Raw genomic sequence first — 27,950 nt, forward strand, 5'->3', positions numbered from 1 at the left:
CCAGAACAGAGAAATCATGGACTTTAATGGGTATTGAATAAAAATATGACTGAAAGGCTAGAAGTGATGTGATACTAACATAACTAATAGACAAAAGAGCGCTGAGGCAATAACTATTTGGAATATATAATATAAAGTGAGGAGTAATGTGGAAAAAAATCTACAGGAGGAAAATACTTTTCCTGACTAATTTTTCAAATTTTAGACATTTGTTCAAAAAATCACAAGGCTGTAGGATCTTGAGAGAGCTAGACTTGTCATCAATGTTTAGGCAGAACAAAAGTTGAATTAGGTAAGAATGACATCCTCATCCATTTTGTTTAGGCTACCAATAAAAAAGGACTTACTATCGTCTTCCTTAGCACCCATCTTAGATAACATCTTTCCATGGATCTCATAAAGTTTAAATCCCCATATTAAATCTTATACTTCCTGATTTATTGTCATTGTGGATGTAAAAAAGGGCTGATGATCATCTTTGTTTATAATCTTTCATAGATTTGAACAGAAACATTCAAAATTGCCTATTAATAAGCCTCCCCAAAGGCTACCGAGCTTAAGCAAATATAAAGTTTTGTAACCTACCAATTTACCTACAGAAGGTATTGCAAATAATTATATTCTGTCACTTTCTTATTCATACTTGACTCCAAAAAGTTCTCAACGTTTTACATGAATAATCTAGAAAATAAATTTTACTCTTGCCTTCACAGGCAGCATTAAAATGAGCAGGCACGTGTGTTAATATGTTATATTTTCTAATTTATTACTTAATTTTCCTACTGCCTCCTTGGAACTTGAGTTGTTCTGTTTAAAAAAATGATGGAAGGAGCAAACATAATGATACAAAAATTTAAATAAAGTTCACTCTTGCCATGAAATGGGATGTCAGTTTTGCAGTCCATCTGCACTTTCCCACTAAGCTGGGTGGAGTTGGTCTAAATGAATCTGAAGACATTTATGAAATAAGCTAATACGAAAGGGCACTACAACCCATTAAAAGCGACTCTCTTCCTCTTCCACAGCGCGATGAAGGCCAGGGATGAATTTTAAGAGCTGTTTCCGGACACTTCCCCTTCTGCTTTTCCTGGGCAGAGTCCCAAACATGCTTGAGAAGTTGCCTTCCCACAAGGGAGACATGGACCCACTACTAGCAGAACTGATGCTCTGGTTCCTCCTTGAAGAATACCTCTTCAGAAAATCATCCCCATCCTTGAGGACAAAACACTCATCATCTGTGCTTGTCTGCCGGCTGAAGGCTTCCCTGCTCGAGTCTTCAGACACACATGTCTGGTACCCATCCTCACTGTCTATCGTCATGGAGCTCAGGCAGCTCTTACAGCTGCTCTCACTGGATAAGCGACTCCGGTCCAGGAGAGCTGAACCTGGCAGGGGTCCAAACAAAGCTGATTCATCTATGTCCATATTTTCCAAACTTGGGCAGTTAGCTGCATCACCTAGAAAGCAGAAAACAAAGCCTACTGGGAAATGGATCTGAGCATCACTCCTTATAAGTAAATACACCAAATTTCTCTTTGAAGGGCACAAGAAAGAATAAGGGTAAATAATACTTTTCACTAAATTTTCACTTGCATGAATAAGTAACTGTTCATGAGACCATTCAATAAACCTTATAGTATGATTTTTCAAACTATTTGTTCATGAACTAGTTTCCAGGTAAAAGGGTTCTATGGTGACAAAAATGGTAATGCTAGATTAAATAAATTGAAACAAGAGTCTTCATATGAGAACAGTTCAACTCATCTAACAGTATGTCAGTGTGACTTACGAATTTCCAAAAGAATCATTTCTTATATTGTAGTGACCAGGCCACCTTTTATTAAAATTATCATAGAAATGGGCTCCAAAGAATATACTTGGGGAAATGCCTCTTATGGCTCTTCTCTACTTTAGTTCCTCTGATTTTTAGTTACTATCTTTTTTTAATAATTGTAAAATTATTATAACATCACTTGAAGTGTATGGGAAACACAGATATAAAACCTGCCCCTGTAGGCTGATTATTAGAGAATTCAAAGATGTTTAAAACAGAAAGGATATCTTCCAGCCTCGATATGCCCAGTTGATTCTTAGAACACTTTAATACTTAAATGCTTTGAAATGGTAGTGTACCCAGAAAACATCCCTGTCCTAAAATAAGTAATAATTCATTTGAAGAAATTGAATGTTATCTGCTTAGCTGAATTTCTTCATCAACCTTTTATAACCTACATCTGGGCTCTCCAAACTCAAATTTTAATCTCACACCAACAGCGTGTTCATATCCCACTTGTTTCTGTACTATTTGAGTTGGTTAGTATGCTGCTAAAAGAAAGGAGATTATTTGTAATACTAGCATGAGAAAAACATCATTAGAAGATGACTTTGCTTCAGGAAAAGTAACAGAACCTTACACACTCAGAAATTGTTTTATTTTGTGCTGATAATCTCTAATTCTGCTCTCCTTTGTCCTTGGTTGACACTATAAAAAGAGACTGCTTATTTTTCCATTTGATCTGCAAGGTTGAGTAGGGCCAGCCCTGTGGTGACTAGTTATAATGCTTTCTTTTTTGTTAACAAAACCAATTTTATTTCATCTCCCAACAAGTTGATGAATTTCTTTTGATTGGCGAGCCGTTGGCTTGTAGAAACTCATGCCCTGGATATTTACTGTAAGTCCAGAAAAAGTAAGCTAAAGAACTCCTTCAATCTCTCAAAAAATATGTACAACAATGACCTATGAAAAGTCAAACTCCTTGATTCTGAACTAAGGATCGTGTCTATACAAGGCCACTTCCATAAAGCCATAGAACTGCCTACACTTACCAGACCAAACCCCATCTCCACTCCAGGATGCTCCGGAAGTAGAGGCAAAGATATCCCAAACACCCTCAAGTCTACAGAAATCCAGGATGTGGCCAGAAATGTGTGCCTCTGTCTGGTTAGCAAACTTCAGATCGCCCCCCAACAAAACCTGCTATAGGTTTTTAAGAATACTAATTTAGAAACACAGAAAAGAGAAGTAACTCATACATGTTTCATTTTTTGGAAAAAACAGAACTTTGACACAAGCCCCTAAGCCATAAATTAGTGCCTAATTAAGAATTAAATGTATCCTTCTTCTGTAAACAGATTATCACTTTTAACAAACAGATATTCTAAGGTTATAGAGACGTTAGCTCTGTGTTATCTGAAGAAGATACAACCTATATTTCACACCCACACAGTTAGCGGTTTCAGTGAATTATTTGTATCTCCAAGTTCATTCCTCAGGTTATACCAGTCACATGGCAAACGCCATGTCAACAAATTTTAAACTCAACCCTTCTTTTCAGAATGTACACAACAGCAAGAGCCATGCATTTACTGTTATAACGATCCTTCATATTTCTGTTTTGGATTTGAGGGCCATGAGGAAGGATTTCTCTGCATTACTGTAACTTACACAATTTGAGTAAATAATAGGAGCTCCACCCAAGAAGCATGTTACCATTCCCAGCTTCAAGAGTTTCTGAGAACTACCCTGCCCCTGAACCGCAGATGTTCTCAGGAATTTAATTCATCTGCTGAAGTAGTAGGAAAGTCAGGCAATCATTCATATTACTCTTCTAAAATCCCCAGGTGCCTCTTGAGAGCCAGTGCACACATGCACCTGCGTCCATATTTTCATGTGCATGTGTTCTGTGTATGGAGGAGGGGATGTGATGATGACTTACCCCTCGTCCAAATACAGTGGTCACTCCAAAAGCCATGCCAAAGAAACACAGGCTACTATTCTCAATCCATGCTAGGCGATTTTTTTTCTTGTAATGATGATAATCTTAAAACAATTTAGAGGCAGAAATACTGAAAGAATGAAATGTAAGTGTGGTTTCTGAACAGGAAATCACATTTACCATGAAGCAGGCGCTGTTCCTGTAACTGCAGAGATCTGAACTCCACCCATTTTCTCTTCAAGGTTTGCTGAGAAAGAAGAAAAGTGCTAATTATTTGGACACCCCAGTGAAGATAGCAATTTACTTCCAGGTGTTGAGATTTGTCATTAATTTTTTTTTCATTTCTTTCTATCACTAACAATCCCTCCCATTCATTTGAAAGATTCTTTTTCTGTATAAAAGCAGAATATTGGGAACACTAATTTCTCAAGAAATAATCTAGTATCACCAACAAATTGAAACAATGATGTCATTTCAATAGAAACAACAGATAATAGAAACAATGATATTTATGTGTTTTTATTTAAAAATATTAGAGAAACAGATTGCTTAGGTTTGTGTCCATTTACTAGCTGTTTCGGCAAGGCTTTTACACTCTAGGCTTCTTCCATTAGCAATATGGGAACAACGACAGCACCTAAACCTGGGAATTGTCATGAGGATTAAATGCATTAGTAAATGTAAAATGGTTGGAACAGTGGGTACAGCTTAGTAAATGTTCAAAAAATACCATGATCATTTTGAATGGATACAGAAGACGTGGTATACGTATACAACGAAATATTACTCAGCCATAAAAAAAGAACGAAATAATGTCATTTGCGGCAACATGGATAGACCTAGAGATTATCATACTAAATGAAGTACGTCAGACAGGAAAGATAAATACCATATGATGTCACTTATATGTGGAATCTGAAATATGATACAAATAAACTTATTTACAAAACAGAAACAGACTCACAGACATAGAAAACAAACTTATGGTTATCAAAGCGGGAACGGGAGGAGAGATAAATTATGAGTATGGGATTAAGAGATACATGCACTATACATAAGATAGTAAACAACAAGGATTTATTGTACAGCATAGGGAACTACATTCAGTGTCTTGTAATAACAAGTAATGGAAAAAAATCTGAAAAAAAATAGATGTATAACTGAATCACTTTGCTGTACACCTGAAACGAATACAATATTATAAATCAACTATACTTCAATTAAAAAAAAAAACACCATCATTCTATAAGCCTGGGGCACTAAAATAGTCTTTTCTGCTGGACATCTACTTATTTTCTATATCCAAAAGGGGAAGCTGACCAGTTCTAAAAGGCTTCCTTGGAGGGCTAAACTTAGAACACTGTAAGCACCCTGACTTCTTAACTGCTTTCTTCTTGGCTACACCGCACATGAGAGCAGTGGCCCACGGAAGGATGAAACGGCTGCTGTAATGGTCACGACTGCACGTGAGGCCTGGCCTAGCCCACAGGCTGGAATCAAAAGTCAACCAAGCAGAAGGCATCTGACAAGGCAAAAAGGCTCCTTCTCCCTGCCCCCTCTTTTCTCTTTACTCCACCCCTTCCTTTGCCATTTCAGGTCCCTACAGCAAGTCCAGCAGGTAAGCACAGCTCAGATTTGCCTGGGGACACTTATCCTGAAGGACAGCCAGCCTAGTTGGAAACAAGTGGTCCTTTGTACAAATCAATCTGGAAGGGGCAGATGAAGGCTAAAAATGAAGAGGGGAAAAAAAGCACATTTGGAAGGGGAAGACTGAAGGAAAAGAAAATATTACAAGAATGTCATTAAGTGTTTAAGGGGGAACGTGGCTGGTTCCTCAGTTCGGAGATTGAACAATCACTGGGCAGGATTTTCCAAGCCTTGATAAGAGTAACATTTAGCAGCAATCATTATGATTGTCAATATAATATGCAATCAATGAGTCAAAGCCATAAAATACCCAGCTCAGTTAATTTCTTGTTCTTTCTGTACTATAATATAGTCTACCTGGCTATGAGACTGCTGGGCTACCTGAATTACAGCTCTTGTAAACCTGTGGTCATGTGAAGGTCAGAGTTAGGAAACCAGGAAGTACAGAACTAGCAGGGATCTGGCATATATACCAAGCCCTTTTTTCTTTCTTAAAGAGGTTTATCTCTTGCAAGAGAATAGAGTCTAGTTGGGGAGCATAAGGATAGACTGATGCTCAAAACTAATTATAGGGAGAAGAGGAAGTTGTATTTCTGCACTTACTATGCAGAAATACAAAGTTAGAGCTTGCCAAACAGTTTCTGTGAAAGTCAAGGTTTTTAAATGTCAAATCTGTTGATTTGTCCCAGTCATCTAAGTATGTCGTCACTTAAACCAAGAAAATACCAATGCAAAGAGCAGATGTGTCAAAGTGACTAAGAGTTTTTAGTCTATATTGAAGCTTCCTTATTTTCCTCAGAGTCAGCCTATTATTAATATCACAGTAGTGTATTTGGACAAATCTAACCTCTCACTGTTAGAAGAAAATTAAAGTACATGTGAGACGTAACCCTACTGGATCACGTCACCTCGCTGTGCCTAGCTCAGCGCCTGGTACATAGCAGATGCTCAGTAAATATTGGCTAAATGAATAAATGAAAGGATGGCTTCCTGGAACAACACTCAGCTATCACAGACTGGATATTTTGGTTGAACATATCTCCAACGTTTTCATTCTACATGAGACATATAGCTAAACATTTTCATGGCACTTTACTACTTTTATAGTGCTTTCATGGATAATATGCTGTTTAATTTTTCTAACTGTCCTAAAAAGTTCCAGATTAGAAAATAAAGGTTTAATGTAGCAAAATATTTCCCAAGGGCTACAAACGCAGTAAATATCAGAGCTGGATTAAAAAGTAGGTCCCTCAGCCCACTAGATGTACTGTTTTCATGTTAAACATTTGAATCACAGGCCATGAGAAAGGGAATCCCTGAAAACACAGCTCAGAAGGCACCATTGTTTCTAAAGAAGAGGTTATGGCCCCACAAAGAGTCTTTGAGGGACACAATGCACACGTAGGATGCACAAACTAAATGTCATTGTGTGAAGGGGAAGCCAACCTGACTCTGGTTAATAGGTCAGACCCAGACATTTCTGGCTCAAGAGATGAGCTGGAAATCTCATAATTTCAAGATTAGAAAAGGAACAGAAATGAAAGAAAGTGAGCAGAAATGAACCCAAAAGTCTTCTGGACCTGGAGAAAAAGAAAGAGGTCACAAGGAAATTGGACCCTATGGCGATAGTTTAAATGCAATTATGTGAGGCAGAGACAAAGACAAGTTTCCCGCTTGAGAGAAGAACCTTGGCTGAAGCTTCACCATTGTGAAAAGGAGCTGAGCAAAGCTGTTGAGGGCGACTAAAGCTCATGGAGAGCATGTACCCAGAGAAGCAGGAGCACAGAAATGTAGCCTCATGACCTGAACTGAGCAGCACACTGGCCCTCCAGGGAAGGCATCCAAGCTGCCAGACCTGGCTTTAGACCGGAAGCCTTGAAGTGCAGAGCAGAGGCCACTGCCCAACTCTCACACTGAGTGGAAGGGAGAGGCCCAGGGAAATGGGCAATCCAGACTCTGGAGCTCCACAGAAGTTTAATGATAAGAAAGACAACAAAACTGATAATCAGTACATGGACTCTCTACAACAAAATAAAAATAGAAAAGTGTTCAAAGACTTTAAAATAAGAATATTTACAATCCTCTGAGAGAGAAATGTGATGTTCCTAAGAATAAGAAATTTGAAACAAAGGAAGAACAGATAGACACGAAAAAGAACTATTTGAAAATAAAGAATTAACTTTCAAAACTCAAGAGAAAAAACACATTCTACACAGAACACAGACAACATTACTGAAGATATTACTAAAGAATTCAAAAATAACATAACAGTGAAAAGAACTGCAAAAAAGAATACAGATATAGTAGATGTAGACACACATGTATGTATAACTCAGTCACTTCGCTGTACACCTGAAATGAACACAATATTGTAAATTGACTATACTTCAATAAAAGATAACATAACAAAAAAGATAAAGTGATACAAAATCTGAAGTGGTTAGGAAGCATGGAAAGTAAATCCAAAGACTCTGAAATATGTCTAACAGAAATTTCAGAAGATAATCAGGGAATGATGAGGAAGGTGTATTCAAAAAGGCCAAGCTGATAATTATCCAAAACTGAAGAAAGTCAGAAGTCTTTAGACTGGAAGGACACTGCAAGTTCCAAGCAGTATAAATTTAGAAATGAATCCAGACCTAATCACCTTGTGGTGAAACTGTAAGTCAGGAAAGACAAAAGAACATCTTAAAAGCAACCAGCAAAAGATGAAAAATTGCCCAAAATTGAAATACTGGGTTTTGAAAAGAGCCTAAAACTGGGAAATCCTCTAGAGAGAATTACCAAGAAAATAAAAATAGAAAGAAGGCATAAAAAGTAGTACAAATGAAAATGGGGACACAAGCACAGCTGCGATAGAAAAGAAAAAGATGAGAACAGAATGTTTATTATCAACTTCATGCAATAAATTTGAAAATTTTTAAACTTTATTAACAAAAGCATCATTCAATAAACCTGGCTCAAACAAACAAACAAAAATAGAAAGCCTGAGCAGTCTTATGGCTAATAAAGAAACTGAAACAGTTTAGAAGTATTCACATCAAAAAGAAACATAAGCCCAGATGATTCAGATAGCGTTACAAGAATTCTACCAGAGGACGAAAAGGGGAAGAGACTCCTCACCTCATGCTAAGAGTCCAGTAAATTTGATACCAAAACTAAAAAAGATAGTCTGAGAAAAGAAAATTACAAGCCATTCTACCTGTAAGATGAAGTTACCCTCAACAGTGCTAAAGAAAATGTTATCAAATCAAATCTACAAGTATATGAAAAAGATGATAAATTATGACCAGGTTGGATTTATTATAGAAATGCAAGGGTGGTTTTACATTAGAAAATTTTTAAATGTTATTCACCAAATTGACAGATTTTTAAAAATAAATAAATGAGACCACCTCAACACTTATAGAAAAAAAGTATTTGATACAACTTAATACACGAGCACTGTAAAAACTATCAGAAAACTTGGTGTAGAAGGGAACCTCCTTAACCTGAAAAGTATAACCCTAGAGACAGGAAAGAATCAAAAGAATTCCCTTTAAGGTCAAAAGCAAAGCAGGGATGCCTACTATTTTAGCTTCTATCCATCATTGTATTATAGGCCTTAACCAGTGTAGCAAAATAAGAAAAAGAGCTAAATATCATTCTCAGCAGATAGTTATTATCTTCATGAGAAACTCAAAATAATCTGTAATTTATTAGAAATTATATAGTTTAGCAGGGTGTTTGAATATAACAGCACAGAAAAATTGATTTCACACATCTACACATTAATCTCAATCAAAACATTATTTTTAATAAAGAAACTATAATAAGAACAAAAATCATTTTACAAAGGAATAAATCTAATAAAAGCTGCATAGGCTCTATCTGCATAAAATTATAGGAATTTATGGAAAGAAAATAATTAAAAATTATTTACTGAGATAGTCTGTCAGTAAGATAACTCAATACCATATGGATGTCAAGTCTCCTCAAATTGATCTATCTATATAAAGCTGTATTATCTATCAAAGCTCCAACATACATTCATAGAACTTAACAATCTGATTCTAAAATGTATACAGACAATCAAAGGGCCAAGAATAACCTGGAAAGCTTGCCCAATCAGACATCAATATTAATTACAAAGGTACAATAGCTGATTCGAAATAAACAAATTGATCAATGGATCAGAATTGGAAGCCTGTAAGGTCCATTCATATCTGGAACTAGCTTTAAAATAGAGGTTTTACTGCAGGTCCGTTGGGGAAAAAGAAGGACTGTATAAGATAAATGGTACTGGGAGAACTGAGTACTCAAATAGAAAAAAATAAAACAAAATTGGAATCCTATCTCATACTACATACAAAAATTAATTCTGAATAAATTAAAGACTTGGATATTAAAAAGCTTTAAAACTTTTAGAAGAAAATATAGAAAATGCAGAGTACCTTACAAAGGATAAACAATTAGGAGCTCCCTCATAAACAAAATATCAAAGGAACAAAGCGTTCAAAGTGCTAAGGAGACAAAACACCAACTTAGAATAATTCAATTACCTGTAAAACTCTCTATAGTAGCAATGAAACAGATATTTTTCAATAAAGACCCACCTACCCTCACTAAAGGAGTATAATACTACAGCAAGAAGGAAAGTGAACCCGGAGGTAAAGAACAGAATACAAGAAACAAGGGCAAGCCTGACAGTTCACAGGTTGGTATACTTGCTTACCAGCTGTTAAGAAAAAAAGCCTGTCTTTTTCATTTTAAAAATGGATAGAATTTTCTCAAGTAAGCAATAATAAGGAAGATGGAGGCTTAAATGGACATTTAAACATGTTAAGGTCCTCATGATGTTCTGGGAGAGGATGGAGATGTTGAAAATTTTCTAGGTTAGAAAAAATAATAAAGTATGTATATTAAAAGTTCAAGAGAAAATGTTCAAAGAACAGAAAATGCTTAGAAGCATGCAAATATGTGTTGTGCAAGAGAGTTCTTTATTCCATGAAACATAAACCTATTTTTCACTTATGTTTTAAATAACATCACTAGTTTACATTCTACATTTCTTTCCTTTTTTTTTTTTACAAAAGCCTGAAAAAGCCAGTTTTACTTTTTTGAAAATGATGTTCACTAAGACTCTCTCTTTTGCAGAAACAAATTAACTTTCGACAGTTTAAAAAACCTAAATATAATATGAAGAATTATTTACTCCTTACAAAAATTTAATGATAAAATGTTAGAGACACCCCTTTTAACATGAAGAAGATGACTCACTATTTATAACATCCTGAGGGTCCTAGCCAATATTGTAAGAGAAGAAAAAATAAACTAGTTGAATAATTGGGAGTAAAGGGGCAAAACTTTCATTATTTGCAGATGATACTATGTTTATATAAAAAAATCCAAGGGAATCTACAAACATATTACTAGAATAAAGGGAGTTCAGCAAGACTCCTGGATTTAAAACTTTACACAAAAATCAATAGCAATAAGCAGTTGAAAATGTAAAAGACCACATTAATTATAGCAAAAAAATTAGAAGGTATATAGGAATACATATAACCAAAGATATATAAAAATGTATGAAGAAATTACAAAATGTTTTTGAAGTACATAAAAGACCTGAATGGAAAGAGAGATCCTGTGTTTGAAGTAAGGAAAGCAAAAACCATAATAACGTCGATTGATATCATTTATTCTATAAATACGATTCAATTACTATCACAGTCTGAAGAGGACTTTTTTCCGATGAATTTTATAAATTGATTCAAAAGATCACAGGGGTAAGCAAAATGACAAGAATATAAACCCAATGTTGACAAAGAAGAAAACAGGTCTTGTTGATGAATTAAATGTGGTAGAAGGGAGGAATAAAAGATAAAGTAGGAATATACTAACTCTGCCCTCCTGAGCTCAATACCTGAGCGCATCCTGAGATGCACATGAGTGAGGGCCTACACTTCATGGTCTGCCAGAACCTCACCAGTCTAGGAAACTGAGATTTTTAAGACCCTCAAATAGCCTAGAGAATTTTCACTGAACATCCTGCATTGTACACTATCTCCTGTAAACTTTAATTTCCTCTTCAAAGTTGACATTGTATTTGCCAGTGAAAGTAGATACAAGGACAGCCACAGGAGTAGAGGGAGATGACTTTTGTAGTAAGAATGAGGCAAAACGAAAGGACGCAGAGGAGGACAACAGAGAAACAAAAATCCCAGGCCCTCCTGCACACATATATAGCACTTGGGAAAATGACAAAAAGACAGCTTCTACTTCTTTGGTTTTTTCCAAACAAAATGTAAATTGAAAGAGATCACAGGTGCATTAATGAAAAGTTCTTCAGGTGATGTGCCTTCCTGTTGCCTTTCTGAGCCTCATAGACATGCAGAAGAAGGAAGGAAGAAAGTGATTTGCCCTGGTTTGTGGAATTTAATATTCCTGCAAAGGTAATTGTATGGCTCTTGATAATTCAGCAGTTTAGTCTCATCACGACATTTCATCTTCAAGGGCTATCTCAATTCTTCAAATAGATCTTTATTCTACCACTCACATTCAAGGATGAAAAATGTGTCTCACTGTATTAAATTAAATTACCTTTAAAACTTGCAGCTTTGCCTCAAGCTCTGTTCTTTTGAGAATCATTGTTCCATTAAGAGTCTCTATCCTGTTTTAAGAAAAAAAGGAGGGGGAGGGGAATAGTATGAGTGATTCTTTCAAACAAGTACCATCCTTATGGAGTACTACACTTTGAGCACAGGCTATCCTTAAAAAGTAACGTAAATGTTACCATCCTCATGGCACTTCAAGTATCTGGATGTAAGCCAAACCTTCTGACAACATTCTAAGAAAGAATATGGAAAATAAATACTCTCTTTGAGAGGGTGACTGAAAGAGAAGACTCTGGTTTATTTGTAAACTGTAGCTCATTTTATAGAAGCCCCTATATGGCAATGACGGTTGTTCTCTGCTAGAACCTATTCTTGTGTGGTCTGGGTGAATCACCTCCTTCATTTGGTGAATATTTATTGGGCATCTACTATGTGCCAGACTCTAGACATCGTGCTAAAAGTGAGGGATACAGCAATGAAAACAGGCACTAGGGACTTTCAAACAATGGAGTCAAGAAGCTATTTCTTGAAACAAGGGGAAATCCTTTCTTCCCTAAGATTCTAGGAAATTTTACCTCTGTAAATTGCCTTAATTTTGGAACTAGAACGAATAGAACCAGAACTACTATGAGATAATAACTTTCATATGACTCTCATCTCAAAACCTTTTAAGCGTACAAACTTTAATCTTAGAATTATCCATCTAATGGTGTTCTTTCTCCCTATACCAAATGCCCTTCTAAAAATAAAAAGACTTGCTCTATCCTGAGTGATTTGATTTGTTTTGTGGGCTCAAGTTAGATGCCATCAATCTGCATAAGATAAATATGATATGTGAGTTATACAACTAAGCATTTTTTAAATATTGGCTCAAATTCATTTTGATAAATAAGCTATAACTCTATAAAGATGCAAGAAAATTTTCAAGACATGGTAAAATAAGAGTATTAAATGCAGAGACCAGTTTCCCTCTATTTCCAACAGCATTATACCCAAGATAATGAGATGATAGCAAGAGAACACGTTGTCTGCTTTCTCATTAGCGGGTCTCGACTCTGGGCGATAGTGACAATCCCTATGAATCTATTTGGCACTTTAATGTTGACCTGACCTGCCCAAGCAATAGATGTCTGTGGGCAGAACTGCAGCCATAGATTGGCCGCTCTCTTCAGTATTTGTACAAACAGTCTCTCATCTTCCTTATCTCTGGATTTCCAATTGTCTCCACCCAATACTCTTTAATTATCCACCTGAGGTCTGCCCACTTTATCCATCTGGAATATAGGTTTCTGTTTCTAATCACCAGCATGTTCTCCTGGACTCTATATGATTCCTACCTTATAGACTCAAGTTTCTCTGGAGCTCAAGTGGCCCCAACCTTTACCCTGAACTCATAGGATTCATAGAGTTGGACTCAGTCCTCTACCACCACCAGTCATCTTTCAAAACTACTCTCACACAAATCCCAAAGAAATATTCTTTGAAGTTTTAGACTAGAATCACTAAAGAGTGTCCAGCAGATTTTTTATTGGCAGCTTACAAGGAGCAGCTGTGGTGTAGCTGGAGAATAGAGCCTGGCATCCAGAGCAGATGGTCAAATCCCAGCCCTGGCATTTACTATATGGTTGGTCTTAACTAAACCTCATTTCAGCCTGAGTTACTTCGTTTATAAATAGGAATATAACTAACTTCTGTGAAGAATAAATGAGATGATCAGAATAAATTCTAAAACTATTAAGCCTGGTTGGTGAGGCCCATACTCTGCTCCCTGGAGAACTCTCTGTCTTCATTTCTTACTATATTCTTCCTAATTCACCAACCACCAATTGCACTGGCTTCCTCTCTATCCCTTGAATATGCCAAGCCCACTTTGAGAACTCAGAGACCTCTCCCTTTATCTGAAATGTTCTCATCAGGAGTTCATCTAACCATCCCTTCTCTTCATTTCGCTCTCAGCTCAAAGCTCACCTTCTCAGAAAGGACCACTTTAAACACTTAAGCTAAAATAGCAGCCCTCTCACTCAATGTTCTATCCCATTTCTTGTTTTACCTTCTTTATAGCAGTTATCAATAATTGAAATATCAAAATTACTTATTGTTGCAGGCTCTTCTGACCTATTTCCTTCCACAATAAAGCAATAGAAGAGTCTTTATCTCTCCTGAGCCTATCACAGAGCTGGAAACATAGTATTTGCTCAATAAATATCGTTTTAGTGAATGGGTGAATTCCATCTTTTAACTAATTACTAAGGTCTTATTAGTTACTAAGGGTGGAAATGTCAGTTGAATCTCTAACTGGGGAAACAAATGTCCCATTAGTAAGTTGGGAATAGTAGCAGATGTGAGTGTGTGTGTTGCACGGCATGAGGGCCGAGCAGACTGTTCTTTCAAACAGAACACTAGGAGAGAAAAACAATTGGCTGGTGGTAGAAGAGGAAAAAACTCAGTCCTTCTGACCTTTCATTTGTTCTAACCACAGGATTATATCAGCCATGGAAATTGGACCCATTCCTCTCTGTCCAAAGAGAATGTGTGCCAGTTTAATTGAATTTGAATTAAAAATAAAATTTAAAAAATGCTATCCCGCCCACTCTCAGATGTTTGGACTATTGATGTCCTCTGACTTCAGATGTTGACAACATGTTCAAGTTTGAGGAAACCTTGAGAAACAAAAGGAACTGATAAAAACGTCTGTACCCAATCCCCAAGCTATGGTGCACTGCCTCCCTTCTTGTGATCCTGAACAAAAAGCCTATTCATTCACTCAACAGGCATTATGAGACACCGTAACATTTTTGGAGCCCCACGGGAAGCAGCCAGATAGTTACATTAGCAGGTTTCCTGACGATCTGATCAGGTCAACAACTTGTTTGTGGGTAAAACCTTCTGTGCTCACACCATTGATATTTGCAAGGACATCACCTGGGAGATGCCAAGAAAAATGAGTGTTAAAACGGTTGGTTAAATAATCTTTCCTGACCCACGAATGAAATAAAACAAGCAAGACCCAAACCTTGGCAACATAAAGGAGTTAAGGAAATTCAAAGCAACAATCATGTCCTGACCTTCACTATCAAAAAAGTTATTTTTCTTGCTATTTAAATAATTCCTAACATGAGCATAGTTCTAACTTACCAGCTTGCAGGCCAGCGTGGTGTGCTGGGCTGTCCTCCTGGATTTTGCAGATCAGGGTACACATCTCTGAGGAGCAGGTGTTCTGGTTTTGGAGCCTGTAAGTCTGTAAAATTAAAGGGATACATAATTACCAATACCAAATATAAAATAGATTACCATTACCAAAAAGCTCAAAATCTATTTGTTAAAAAAATATTAAGTGGTATCAGTTACCTTAAGCAGCATAATAGATAAGTGCAAAGAACAATTTGGGAAGCTTTTCTGAATATAAACTAAATCTAAGTACCAATCTTACACTTCTCCCACACAATCTGTAGCTGACTCCATTCATAAAAAATACATCTGGCTTAGGGAAGAAAGTAGGATAAGACTGGCTTAAGACTTTAAGACTTTCAAGCCTAAGAGACCACCTGATGCTATCATTATTGCATATTTAACAAGAAAAATTTGGTTTCTCTTTTCCCAATGGGCTAAAACAATAATGGCCAAGAGCAGAGAGAAAAATCTCTATGTGGTTCTCCCGAGCTAAAGTACTTATTACAGGAGCGTATGAAACAGTACATATCCAGCAAGGGAGATATGCCAACAATAATTATTTTAAATCAGAGTTCTACAAATAATGACAACCTGCCCTGCATTCATTCAAAAGCACTATGATTGACTCAATTACCTTCATTCCTGAGCGCTCGGTGGTACATCTGCCCTAAATACTCATTCATTAGCCACTCGATTAAATTAGAAAAAGTTATGCTTCGCCTCTGGCCTCAATTTGGCAAAAGCAGCTTGGTTTTGTTTTTGTTTTTGTTTTCGATTTGTACCAAGAACACAGCACAAGTGTTTGGTGAACAGAGTGGCCCAAGGACCTATATTTTTCTTTTTCACATATTTAAGTTATGAGGTCTCGCTGCATTTAGAATCAAAATCAGCATTCTGGGTTGAGTAAGTCTTCTAAACATCTGTTTCCTAAAATTAAACCACATTCCAGCACTGCTTCCCTGTGGAAAAATGAATGTCCGCTGTTCATTCCTTTTGATTTTACAGACCTACAGGCTCCAGAACCAGCAGAACCAGAAGTCAGTCAAACTTCTAGAAACTTGACTTTGTTAACCTAAGAGATTTCTATGTACTCTGCAAGGCATTTAGAATCCCCATATCTTAAAGATAGAGGGGACTTTCAGAGATCGTGTAATCTACTTTCCATCTATGCCAGAGATCCCTTTAACAGCTTTTCTGCCAGGGAGTCTTCTTGCCACACACAGCCCGGGCCCTTCCAGAGATGGAAGGGTGGTCTGGTTCATGGAGGACATGAACCAAAGCTGTAACAGACCCTCCTTTGGGAAACCACTGTTGTAATGATTCTCATTAGCAGTGAGAATCTACCCTCCACATCCAGGGAGCAAGGTGAGTACAGTGAAGGGGAAACATGTTAATTGATGTAGCCTGCACCTGTGTATATGTTTGCAACAGGTATAAAATTTGTGGCTTAGAGAAGGAAAGGCAGAGGTCCCCAAGTTTTGGAAAGAAATTATTAGTTGGATATTTCTCTCTCTTATCCAGTCTTCTGGCTCAATCATTTCCTAGAGACACAAAAGTACATTGCCTTTCTCACGCCTGATAGCCTTCATTCTAACAGTTGTCGTTTGCTGATCTTCTACTGGAACCAGGCACATTGCTAAGTACTTTATGTGTCAGTTCACTTGAAGTGCCTAAGAACCCACTAAGGTAGCACTGAAAGAATATGAACTCAGGTGTACATGAATCTAAGGTCTATCTTCCTGCCAAATTACTACATTACTCTCTGTAGCAGCAAAAAACTAGCACCCATGGAAACCAGAGGAGGTGGACTTGTTCTCTCCCAGCATGCCCTGCACCTGGTAGACCAGGGCCCAAATACGTGTCAATGATGAGGGCACAATAAGGGTACGTGAGGTTCTATCTGGTCTTCAAAATGTTCCCAGAGCATGTCCCCTATTTGATGACTACTACAAATCTTATGAGTATTAGAGAATAGGTTATGGTGTAGAGCTGGTAACGGAAAGCATACACCATAAGGGAATTTGCAGAGGAGTGGATCCTTGCATCACTAAGATAGCACAGACATGCTGCAGTCCAGAGGTGAAGCCATTAGCTCACATGAATCCACAAAGTTTCAAGGCACTATAGCCTGCTGTCTACTAATGATAGTTTTGATTTGATTCTTGCTTCATGTAGAGTGTTTATGGTATAAGGGAGAAACATGGGGGAAGCAGTGACATGTCTGTAGAAAAATGAGAAGAGATCCTCGCTGGTTACATTAAGTGAGAGTAAGTGAGTAGACTTTGCTCCTGTTTTCAGTAGCAATCACTGCACATCCTTGGGGATAATCTCATTTGAAAAGAAGTGGTCACAAAAAGCATAGTGTCTCTACACCAGAATAAGGAGTGTTTCATGTGAATGAGGAACAAGAGAGAGTATTATGCTTCTAAAACCTGATGGAAGAATTAGAGATTTCACCAAATTCAAAAGTAGAGGAGTTAAGAAAGGAGAAGGTCTCTTCTTTTCTCCTAGAGCGTTCTCCCTATTCATTGCAGCTAGAGTTCCATTTTGTTTCTTTATTCATAAAACACATCTTACATAGCAGCTTCCTGTTCCCAATCTAAAAACACACTGACTTTACAACTGTGGGGCTTATATTTAGTCACCAAAGTTTTCTGAAGGCAGCACCAAAGTTAAGATATAAAAACTGATGTGCAGTATAAGGATATGGTTATGCAAAATGCCTCTAAAAGAAATGCAAAAGTGTAATGGAAAAAGAACACAGTAGTACTTAAACTACTTCTCTTGCACTTAATTAGACTAGACTTCATTTGACCTAACTCATCACCTTAGCAAATATGGCCATGAAAAGCAGACAGCAAATAAGAAATGAAATTCTTAGGCTATTAAATAGAAATCCATAAAGAAGTCAAAATTTTCCTAAAGCATGAGACAATACGCATATAGAGCCAAATGTTCTTAAGTGTTTCAAATAATAGTTTAAAAATGTTGCCATAGTGAAAGCAATCTTGAGAAAGAAAAATGGAGCTGGAGGAATCAGGCTACCTGACTTCAGACTATACTACAAAGCTACAGTAATCAAGACAATATGGTACTGGCACAAAAACAGAAATATAGATCAATGGAACAGGATAGAAAGCCCAGAACAGGATAAACCCACACACATATGGTCACCTTATCTTTGATAAAGGAGGCAAGAATATACAATGGAGAAAAGACAGCCCCTTCAATAAGTGGTGCTAGGAAAACTGGACAGCTACATGTCAAAGAATGAAATTAGAACACTTCCTAACACCATAAGCAAAAATAAACTCAAAATGGATTAAAGACCTAAATGTAAGGCCAGACATTATAAAACTCTTAGAGGAAAACATACGCAGAACACTCTATGACATACATCACAGCATGATCCTTTTTGACCCACCTCCTAGAGAAATGGAAATAAAAACAAAAATAAACAAATGGGACCTAATGAAACTTAGCTTTTACACAGCAAAGGAAACCATAAACAAGATGAAAAGACAACCCTCAGAATGGGAGAAAATATTTGCAAATGAAGCAACTGACAAAGGATTTATCTCCAAAATATACAATCAGCTCATGTAGCTCAATATCAAAAAAACAAACAACCCAATCTGAAAATGGGCAGAAGCCCTAAATAGACATTTCTCCAAAGAAGGTATACAGATTCCCAACAAACACATGAAAGGATGCTAAACATCACTAATCATTACAGAAATGCAAATCAAAACTATAACGAGGGGCTTCCCTGGTGGCGCAGTGGTTGAGAGTCCGCCTGCCGATGCAGGGGACACGGGTTCGTGCCCTGGTCCGGGAAGATCCCACATGCCGCGGAGTGGCTGGGCCCGAGAGCCATGGCCGCTGAGCCTGCGCGTCCGGAGCCTGTGCTCCGCAACGGGAGAGGCCACAACAGTGAGAGGCCTGTGTACCGGAAAAAAAAGAAAACAAAAAAAACCCTGCAAAATACTGTTTAAATGCTGGAGAGGGTGTGGAGAAAAGGGAACCCTCTTTCACCGTTGGTGGGAATGTAAATTGATACAGCCACTTTGGAGAACAGTATGGAGGCTCCTTAGAAAACTAAAAATAGAATTACCATATGACCCTGCAATCCCACTACTGTGCATATACCCTGAGAAAACCATAATTCCCAAAGAGTCATGTACCACAGTGTTCATTGCAGCTCTATTTACAATAGCCAGGACATGGAAGCAACCTAAGTGTCCATCAACAGACGAATGGATAAAGAAGGCGTGGCACATATACACAAGGGAATATTACTCAGCCATAAAAAGAAACGGAATTGAGTTATTTGTAGTGAGGTGGATGGACCTAGAGTCTGTCCTACAGAGTGAAGTAAGTCAGAAAGAGAAAAACAAATACCATATGCTAACACATATATATGGAATCTAAAAAAAAATGGTTCTGAAGAACCTAGGGGCAGGACAGGAATAAAGACGCAGACATAGAGAATGGACTTGAGGACACAGGGAGAGGGAGGGGTAAGTTGGGATGAAGTGAGAGAGTGGCATGGACATGTATACACTACCAAATGTAAAATAGATAGCTAGTGGGAAGCAGCCGCATAGCACAGGGAGATCAGCTCAGTGCTTTGTGACCACCTAGAGGGGTGGGATAGGGAGGGTGGGAGGGAGACGCAACAGGGAGGGGATATGGGGTTATATGTATACATATAGCTGATTCACTTTGTTATACAGCAGAAACTAACACAACATTGTAAAGCAATTATACTCCAATAAAGATGTTAAAAAAAAAAACACATCACTAATGCAAATATATAAAATGCACATTATAAAGAGTACATCACTCTCTTATTTATGAGCTGGCTGATATCAAGAATTTCTGATCAGTCCCAAACCTACCAGAAGACTAAAGCGCTACAAACAAGAAGCAGACTATGTCTCAGGGTGGGTTTTTTTATCCGCTGAATGTTTTCTTTCCTAGATGGTACCCAACACACTGAAAAACTACCAAAAACATTGAAAGCAAGTCACAGCCTCCATCATTCCCTAAGCCCAACTTCATTCTTTCTCTGCAAATATCATGACATAACCAGTGCCACTTTCTTCACTAAGAGTCTGGAAAATCTGAAAACTGCCCACCTGAATTTCAAACCCAAATTTTCCTTTATCTTGTTTTTCCACGGTAACAAGCTTTCTGTAAAACAAAAAACAAAAAAATTAGGCATGAAGATCAAAGTATAACATTTGGCACACACCTATCATTAAAAATAACTGTCAGTAAAAAATAGCTGATGTTCATGTAAACTGTAGTATATAAGACTCTATGTGTGTGTGTGGTATCATCAGCCTGGAAAGCTGTGCTCCTAAATATCTTGCTGAGAAACCAAAAAATAAATTAATTTCTTTACCTTTGAGACCAGAAAAAGTCACCTGAAGAACTTGATCTCGTCAGAGCAAGCTGAAAAACACAAGCACACAGTTATTGAAAGGTCCTTAAGACACATCTGCAAAACGTTCTATATCACAAAGGACTTTGCTCTTTATCACCTTCTTTGGCCCAGCTCCTGGGAAATTGTTACGGAAAGGCTGTAATTTCCATTCTCTGGCGATAGCAAAGGAGAGCTGGAAAAGGGACCGTTCAGGCAGTCCGCTTGAAAGATTAAATGAGGCTTCCATAATAATACCCCATGGCAAAAGAGTTAATGTAATGTGGCAAAGCTCCAAAGCTTCCAAAAAGAACTTCACATCTAATCTGTATTTAAAATAGCCTCTGAAAGGTTAACCGCAGCAATTTATAATCACACTGAAATCCAAAGAAAAATAACACCCATGGAATGGCATATAAAACCCAAATAGTTGGGCTTCCCTGGTGGCGCAGTGGTTGAGAGTCCGCCTGCCGATGCAGAGGACATGGGTTCATGCCCCGGTCCGGGAAGATCCCACATGCCGCAGAGCGGCTGGGCCCGTGAGCCTGCGCGTCCGGAGCCTGTGCTCCGCAACCGGAGAGGCCACAGCAGTGAGAGGCCCGCATCCCGCCAAAAAAAAAAAAAAAAAAAAAAAAAAAAAAACCCAAATAGTTGATAGTTTGGGGAGATGCTGATGAAATGACTGTGTTTATTGTAATAGTTCAATATGTTACTGTTTTTAGCAGGACAAAATCATCTCCAAAGAACTAACTAATACCCAGAAGCACAATTCAGGTGAAATCAGAGACTCAAAACCTCAATTCTTTTTATGATTTATTTTTGCAATAGTTTTAAAAGAGTACAGTGAGATTTCCAGCCAAGAAAGGAAAGGAACCTCAGAATGATGTAAATGGTATAAATAACATCACCTTTACTCCTCTGCATGTTTTGGGAAAAGATCATATAAACATAAGCTTCCAGGATACAGTCTACCGTTATAAACAAAGTAAAAGTTAACAAAAAGTGGCATCTTGTTTTTAAGGTAATTATACTGAGTTTTTGTGTTTCTTGTTTTGTTTATTTGTTTAGGAATTAACAAATGTTAATTAGCTCTTTCTCAAGTGTTGGTCCAGGGCTCCAAAACATAAGCTCATTCTACTAGTTAACCCATGGTGTTTATTTAACTGGCAACCTATTATGCTTCTCATATGTCAAGGACTACAGAAAATATCAGGAGATCAATGCAGGAGTCCAAACAAATAAAAGTAAAATAGAGGATGAAAGCCAGGAGAAAAACACGTAGAAGAAATGAATGCACAAATTAAATCTTCATTAAGGCATTTGTTAGTGGAGAAGTTTACATCACTATAAGGAATTTGAATTACCAAGTACAAAATGTCAGCATTCTCACAAATTTTCTGGAATGGCTCAGTGTTCAGAATTTGGCCACTGGTCAGTAATGTTAACGTAATGAAGACCTACGAAGACCTCTTCCTAACAATTTGATGTAAATTAATTATATTTTCCTCTCTTGTCAGTTTTGGACTTCAAATCATTTATATCATCGTGAAGACTGCAATAGGAAGGCTCAGAACCAAAAAAAGAAAAAAGTTCTCTATATTTGCTAAAAAATATCTATTTTCAATTTATAAGGACTAACTGTGGAAGACCTATAACAGTTTGTATGGTTTGTTTCAGCCTGATTTCGTCCTGATAAGTACCATTAACAAGGGTGGGGACCATTCAGTTATGCAGTAGGCTGCCTTCTTGAGGAAGATAGCAGTAAATTCGATATGCCCAAGCATTCTCAACCTCTGTGTTATACTGTACACACATTTTCTTAATCTACTTTCATTATTTCCATTTGCTTGGCTTTGATCCTTATTTCAGATTGTAAAGTACTTAGGTAGGTCATACCTAATTGTGCTATCTGTAAATCATAACTAGGGTTTATATTTAAAATCATTACTCTTGCTGTCAATATTCATCAGATAATGCACATATTCATTCATGTAGAGGCATAGATGTGTATTTATGTGAAGGGCAGACTGGATTAAATACCTCACTTCTGTTCATAATTCCCCGTATCCTTTGGGCCTCTTGGGGAATGTATTTGTTTTACTTTCTACCCCAGTGCCCATCACAGGGCCTGGAGTCGAGTGGAACCATAAAAACAGCTAAACAGACAAACAGAAGTAAACTACTAGACTACAATACGAGCAGGTAAGAGGTGGTGGGAGATCCAAAGTAAGAGAGCCTTCAACTCTGTCCTTCATTAAATTAAATATCCATAGGAAAAGCTCAAGGGTAGACATTTAAAAATATAAAGTAAAATTTAAAATGAAAGAAAACAAACAATGATAAAAAAACAAACACCGGAATCACAAAACAGCAAGAACCATAAAAAAAGGACTAATAGAAAACAAAGTAAGTCAGTAATGCCTTAATACACAACTGCTAAATGAATGAATGGTGGCAAAAATTAATGAGTCCTTACAATTTTGAGCCTTCCTTCACCAATTTTAAATACCCTTTTGCTAAGCAAATAATCATAGCATTGATGGGAACTTCAAGATTTCATCTCTTCCACCATTTAACCTGCCTTCTAAATCAAAAATTATTCTAGATAGATTCAAATATAAAATTGTTTAAGTCCACATGACAAATCCCAGACTTCTATAGAGAAGGAAATTTCCCCACCTCTCTCGGTCTAACCTTTCTATCTAGCTAATCGACTAGATTAAGATGGAAATATCTGTCTAGCACAAGGTGAGAGGCAGAACAGATACTCAATTCTTGTGGACTGACTGATCCAGGTCATCAGTGACACAAAGGAAAAACTCAGACTAAATCAAATTATGAATTAGTTTCCACTCTGGATCAGCAATGAGCCTGTCATAGGCACCTAACGTTTAAATAAAAAAACAATTTAAATAAATTAAGCACCATCAAATTCTCTGACACGTTCCACATCTTGCCACAATGCTTACTTGGTTTTGATCTGGGCTGTCAGACTCAGGCGATGTGGAAAGGAATGTTCTCAGGGTTCAACCAACTACCTGCCTAAGTGACAAGAAGTACGTCTGAGGTCTTAGCAAAGGTCTTACACTTTAGAAAAAGTTTTCCCTGCAGCCCTGGAGTGAGCAGCCCTCTTCTAGAATCTGACCAGTGGAGTCTCTGCTCCCTTGACTGCCCTCGCAGCCTGAGCTTTTTCTTAGGGCTGTGGGGATGACAGCAAAACTCATGAATGAGGAACTGGTGTGCAATGAACAGCATATGCTGGCAACAGCTGTCTTTTATTACACATTATCTAATATGAGAAATCTAGGTTTAGCAGTTTGGCAGGGCTGCAAACTACACATTCAATTACATCTGCTGAGTAGACAGCTCTTTAACCCCTTGCGAGCTTCTAAAATAAAGATGCCTGGGGTAGGGCTGAGGATCCGTCTCTTCTGTTTTTAGTCAGATGACTTAAAAGATTAGACATCAATGTTAAAAATGTAATTTTTGCTACTATGCAATGATTCACAATGTCCCTTTAGTGCGAAACCAAGACCAAATACTTCAGCTGTCAGTTTGCAAAAACTAGGAATAATCTGCCCCAGAGCCAGCCAGACAGCCCTGCAGAGGAGCTTGGAGTTCCAAACTGTAGCCACTTCTGCTGCTAAGTAACAGCCTGTTACTTCCTGTCCCCTCTGTGTACTCGTTTCCTGAAACTGTTGTGGGTCGGGGAGGGGAGGATACCTATTCACAGATGAGGTATTTTTGGTTTTGTTGTTTGTTTCAAAAGTCCCAAAATTATGTGCTCTGCTCCCTTTCCAGTCCCCAGCCTCATTCTTCCCAATTCTTCCATGAACACAGGTTTGTTTTTTTTTTCTTTTTAAGTCAGGAGCTTTAGGATAGCAGGGCTCCACAGAAATATTCTAAGATTAGCAAAATAATAGAGCTGAACTCAAGTTTTTAACTTTAAGGGCCCTTTAGGAACCCCAAAAGAATGTTGTGGCTTCTCAGGAAAGTCTCATTGTGGGCCCATGAACCTCTTTTTCAAGAAAAAATTTTTGGATATTGTCTCTAAGCATACCACAGTATGGATTAGAGAATACTTTTCAAATTCTTTTGTAGTGAAATTAACAGTTTTCTACTAAACGTATACATTAAATGATCAAAATATCTTGCAGTCAGGAACACTTGGGAGTTTTGGTAATGGATGGGTGTGTAGCCAGAAATAACGTAAAAGCTCCTGAAGGGCCGAACCCATCCCAGAAATACATGCATTACCGGGTTTAGCACATTATTCTGTACCTGAACTTACAAGTGAAATAACCCTTCCAGAAGTTGTCTATTTAGTAATAATTTGATAACCAAAAGAAAACCAGGTAAAGAGAGTCTGTCTATGGTCCCACTAATGCACATTCAGCCTTCTCCTCTGTTTGTCAGGTTTTCACTATAGCATTCAGTGAAAACTACTTTCCAACGACAACCTACTACCCTTGGGAGAGTGGGTGTAAGGTCCAGTGGTACTCCTTTAGCATTGCCACATTCATCAAGATGACGTTACTTCATCCTGTCTCCTTCCTACAGCGTTTTCTATTGTAGAGATTGTTTTTTTTTCTAAAACCATGTTCAGAAGTAGGAGCCATACTGGGAGTGTGTCACCTCCTACAAATAAAGGTATTGAGATCATATAAACACACAGAAATCTGTTTTTAAATAATGTTGAGTATAAACACCCTGGCTAACCAGATAGAGCTTTGCAGAAAGCAAAGCCAATGATAACAAGAAGTATGAATTGTTGACATCAGCCCTGAAAGGGTTGAAAATAACAGTGGGCAGAGAAACACCTGCTTGTGGGATTGCCTCAAAGGGATCTTGTTGCCTGCAGTTCGGTCAGTGCCAAATAGGTGATTATTCTCTAAAAAACCAGTTAAGGGAAATGAACATCCATTTGGAAAATTCTGAACTGTTGGGATAAACTTGCATCAAGACTCACTGATGATAATTGTATAGAATCAGAAGTATCGTATACAAGATGTTTTGTTTTGCCTTTTTATTTTTCTTAAGTAAATCTCACAACAGTAAGAAAAAGCTGTTTGAATAGGAAAAGTCTTACCATGGGAAAGAATATGAGAAAAGGGAAAAGAGAAGAACTAAAAAAGATGAGAACATATGAATAAAATAACTGGTGTGGAAATGTGTGTGTATGTGTAGATATTATACAGATTATACACACACACACACACACACACACACACACACACTCAGGTACATATGCCTACATCCCTCTCATTATCTTCTGCCAATAGCCTTCTACTGATTCCTCTTTTTAGTTCATGCTACCTTCACTCAGGCTTAAAACCAGATGTGTCTCCTCCTTCTTCACTGCCTTCACAGCCAAGCCTCTGAGCCTCTTCTCCATTCCTTCGAATCTTCTTTCTCCAACTACAAAAGTTGCTCCCTCACTGCTAGTCTCTACCCACTTACCGACAAGCATGTTGGCCGACTAAGGTTCCTAAAACCTTCTACTCAATCATGCTCAGTTGTTTCCCTGTGCTGGTCAAATGACTACTTCCTCAGGGAAAGTGTCCAAGTGTTGTGTAAAGCAGCCCAGCTCTGAGGTCTCCCCTCCCCTCCCACACAGACTCTCATCAGGTCCACCTAACACAATAATGTGTTGTTACTTAAACTGCCCTAAGAGCCCCAAGATCTGTGCTGCGGCATTTAAATTATTCCTTTTCTCTGGAATACCCTTCAATATCTGGAATATCTATCCTTCAAGGTTGTATTCAAAGACATGTACTTGGATTGGAGCAGGTATATTATTTTACGTTGTATAATGCCTATTGGTTCTGCCTACTCAATTGTAAACCCTGTAAGACCAGGAAAAAGTGCCCTTCTCATCTTTGTACACCCTACACTGCTGTACACATGAAAAGTGAATAGAGATTTTGGTACTTCCCACAGTTGCTTTAGTTTCAGACAGTAAATTGATAAGAATATTCATTATTATGTTAAACAATGTCATAAAGGCACTTTTGGATTGAAAAGGGTCAATCATCCAAACCATGACAAATTATTCCCTTATCTTCATTGTGAAAAATACCAAGGAATCAGCTATGTACATCACTGGAAAAAGATCACGACTCTCCCACTATGCTGTAACTCTCTAATCCTGAAATTAGAAGGCTTAAGAGTAACGTATGATGTGCATACAAGATTTAAGGGCAAAAATTCATGCTTTAAGGCAATTCTTAATATTTTCTGTATTCAGATATGTACGTGGGGCATTATAGCAAGTTATTTAACCAAAATCTGAAGAGGTGTTTTGGTTTAAATTTTTTTTTACTAGCTGGAAATTGAAAAATGAAAAAAAACCGCACAATAAATCCAGTTGTACATGGATTTTTTCCAAATGAGTTTTCCTCTCTAGGGAAATACTTTTCAATAAAAATTAAAATAGTAGCATAATTATTGAGCACATACTACATGTCAGTCACTCTGTTAAGCACTGTACGTTTCCTCACTTAAGCCACAGAAGAGCCTCACTGGATGGTTCTATTATTATCCTCATTTTAGAATGAAAACAAAACTGAATCTTAGAGAAGAAAGTGACTCTACTCAAGATTCCACAGCTAGTAAGTGGTGGATCTTGCACTCATTTATCCCATTAAGAGTCTTAATTCCCAATAGTGTGAGGTATGTGCCAGTGCCCCAGAACTGAAGATAATTTAGTCAATAAAATTTGCCCTAAAAAAAGTATTCTCATTGGATTATGAACTGAAATGACTATCAACGACTGGGAGAGAGGCTGGGAGGGAAGGAATCAATGGGAGACACTGGAAAAGGGAAAAAGGAACAATAACTCTCAAGCTGGTTGTGTCTACATACACCTTCAAGTTGATGCGCTCAATGATTTTTATTTTACCTGAACACCTCTTCCAGTGAGAAAAACAATCTTCTTTTAACTTTTGCCCTAAAAATGTTGTCTTATAGTCTTAAATCTTCAAGATTTAAGGATTAGTGCAGGAGCTCTCTGGGATCCTCACCTCCTTCCTCACCCATACTCTGAGCCACTAATTCCAAAGCAGGTAAAATAACATTTTTAATATGCAGTCAGACAAACATATCACTCTGCTCTCAAGAGAACATGAACACTCTAAAAGGTACAAAATAGCAACCATACCTGCTTTCTTCCCCGAGGCAAAGTAGCCACAGTATCTGCCAGCATTTGAAGCCTTCTATTATCATCCATGGGAAAGCTGCCTGTGAGTGTGGGGTAAGAGCTATACGCTGGACCAGCGCAGTACTCCACGAAATTGCCATTGCTGCTCTGTTGCATGGGCCTTTGTAAAGACATGGTGAATAAAGATTACTCCAGCTAGCACATGGTTGAGTGGCCTTGCAGGCTGGGGGAAG

The 27,950-nt window shown here is 37.7% G+C and overlaps 1 protein-coding gene across 1 annotated transcript; it reads right to left on the reverse strand.

The window, feature by feature from the left end:
* Positions 1-27,929, reverse strand: CYTIP (cytohesin 1 interacting protein). Its single transcript, XM_065880854.1, has 8 exons — positions 27,718-27,929; positions 20,541-20,590; positions 20,272-20,326; positions 15,095-15,197; positions 14,788-14,881; positions 11,946-12,015; positions 3,897-3,963; positions 1-1,457 (listed from the first exon to the last, which is right to left on the reverse strand). The coding sequence occupies exons 1-8, from the start codon at positions 27,889-27,891 to the stop codon at positions 997-999; spliced, it is 1,074 nt and encodes a 357-aa protein (XP_065736926.1). The 5' UTR covers positions 27,892-27,929; the 3' UTR covers positions 1-996.
* Positions 27,930-27,950: the final 21 nt, after the last annotated feature.

The sequence above is a fragment of the Phocoena phocoena genome, chromosome 7 (assembly GCF_963924675.1).
Source record: "Phocoena phocoena chromosome 7, mPhoPho1.1, whole genome shotgun sequence".
In the NCBI taxonomy this organism is placed as follows: domain Eukaryota; kingdom Metazoa; phylum Chordata; class Mammalia; order Artiodactyla; family Phocoenidae; genus Phocoena; species Phocoena phocoena.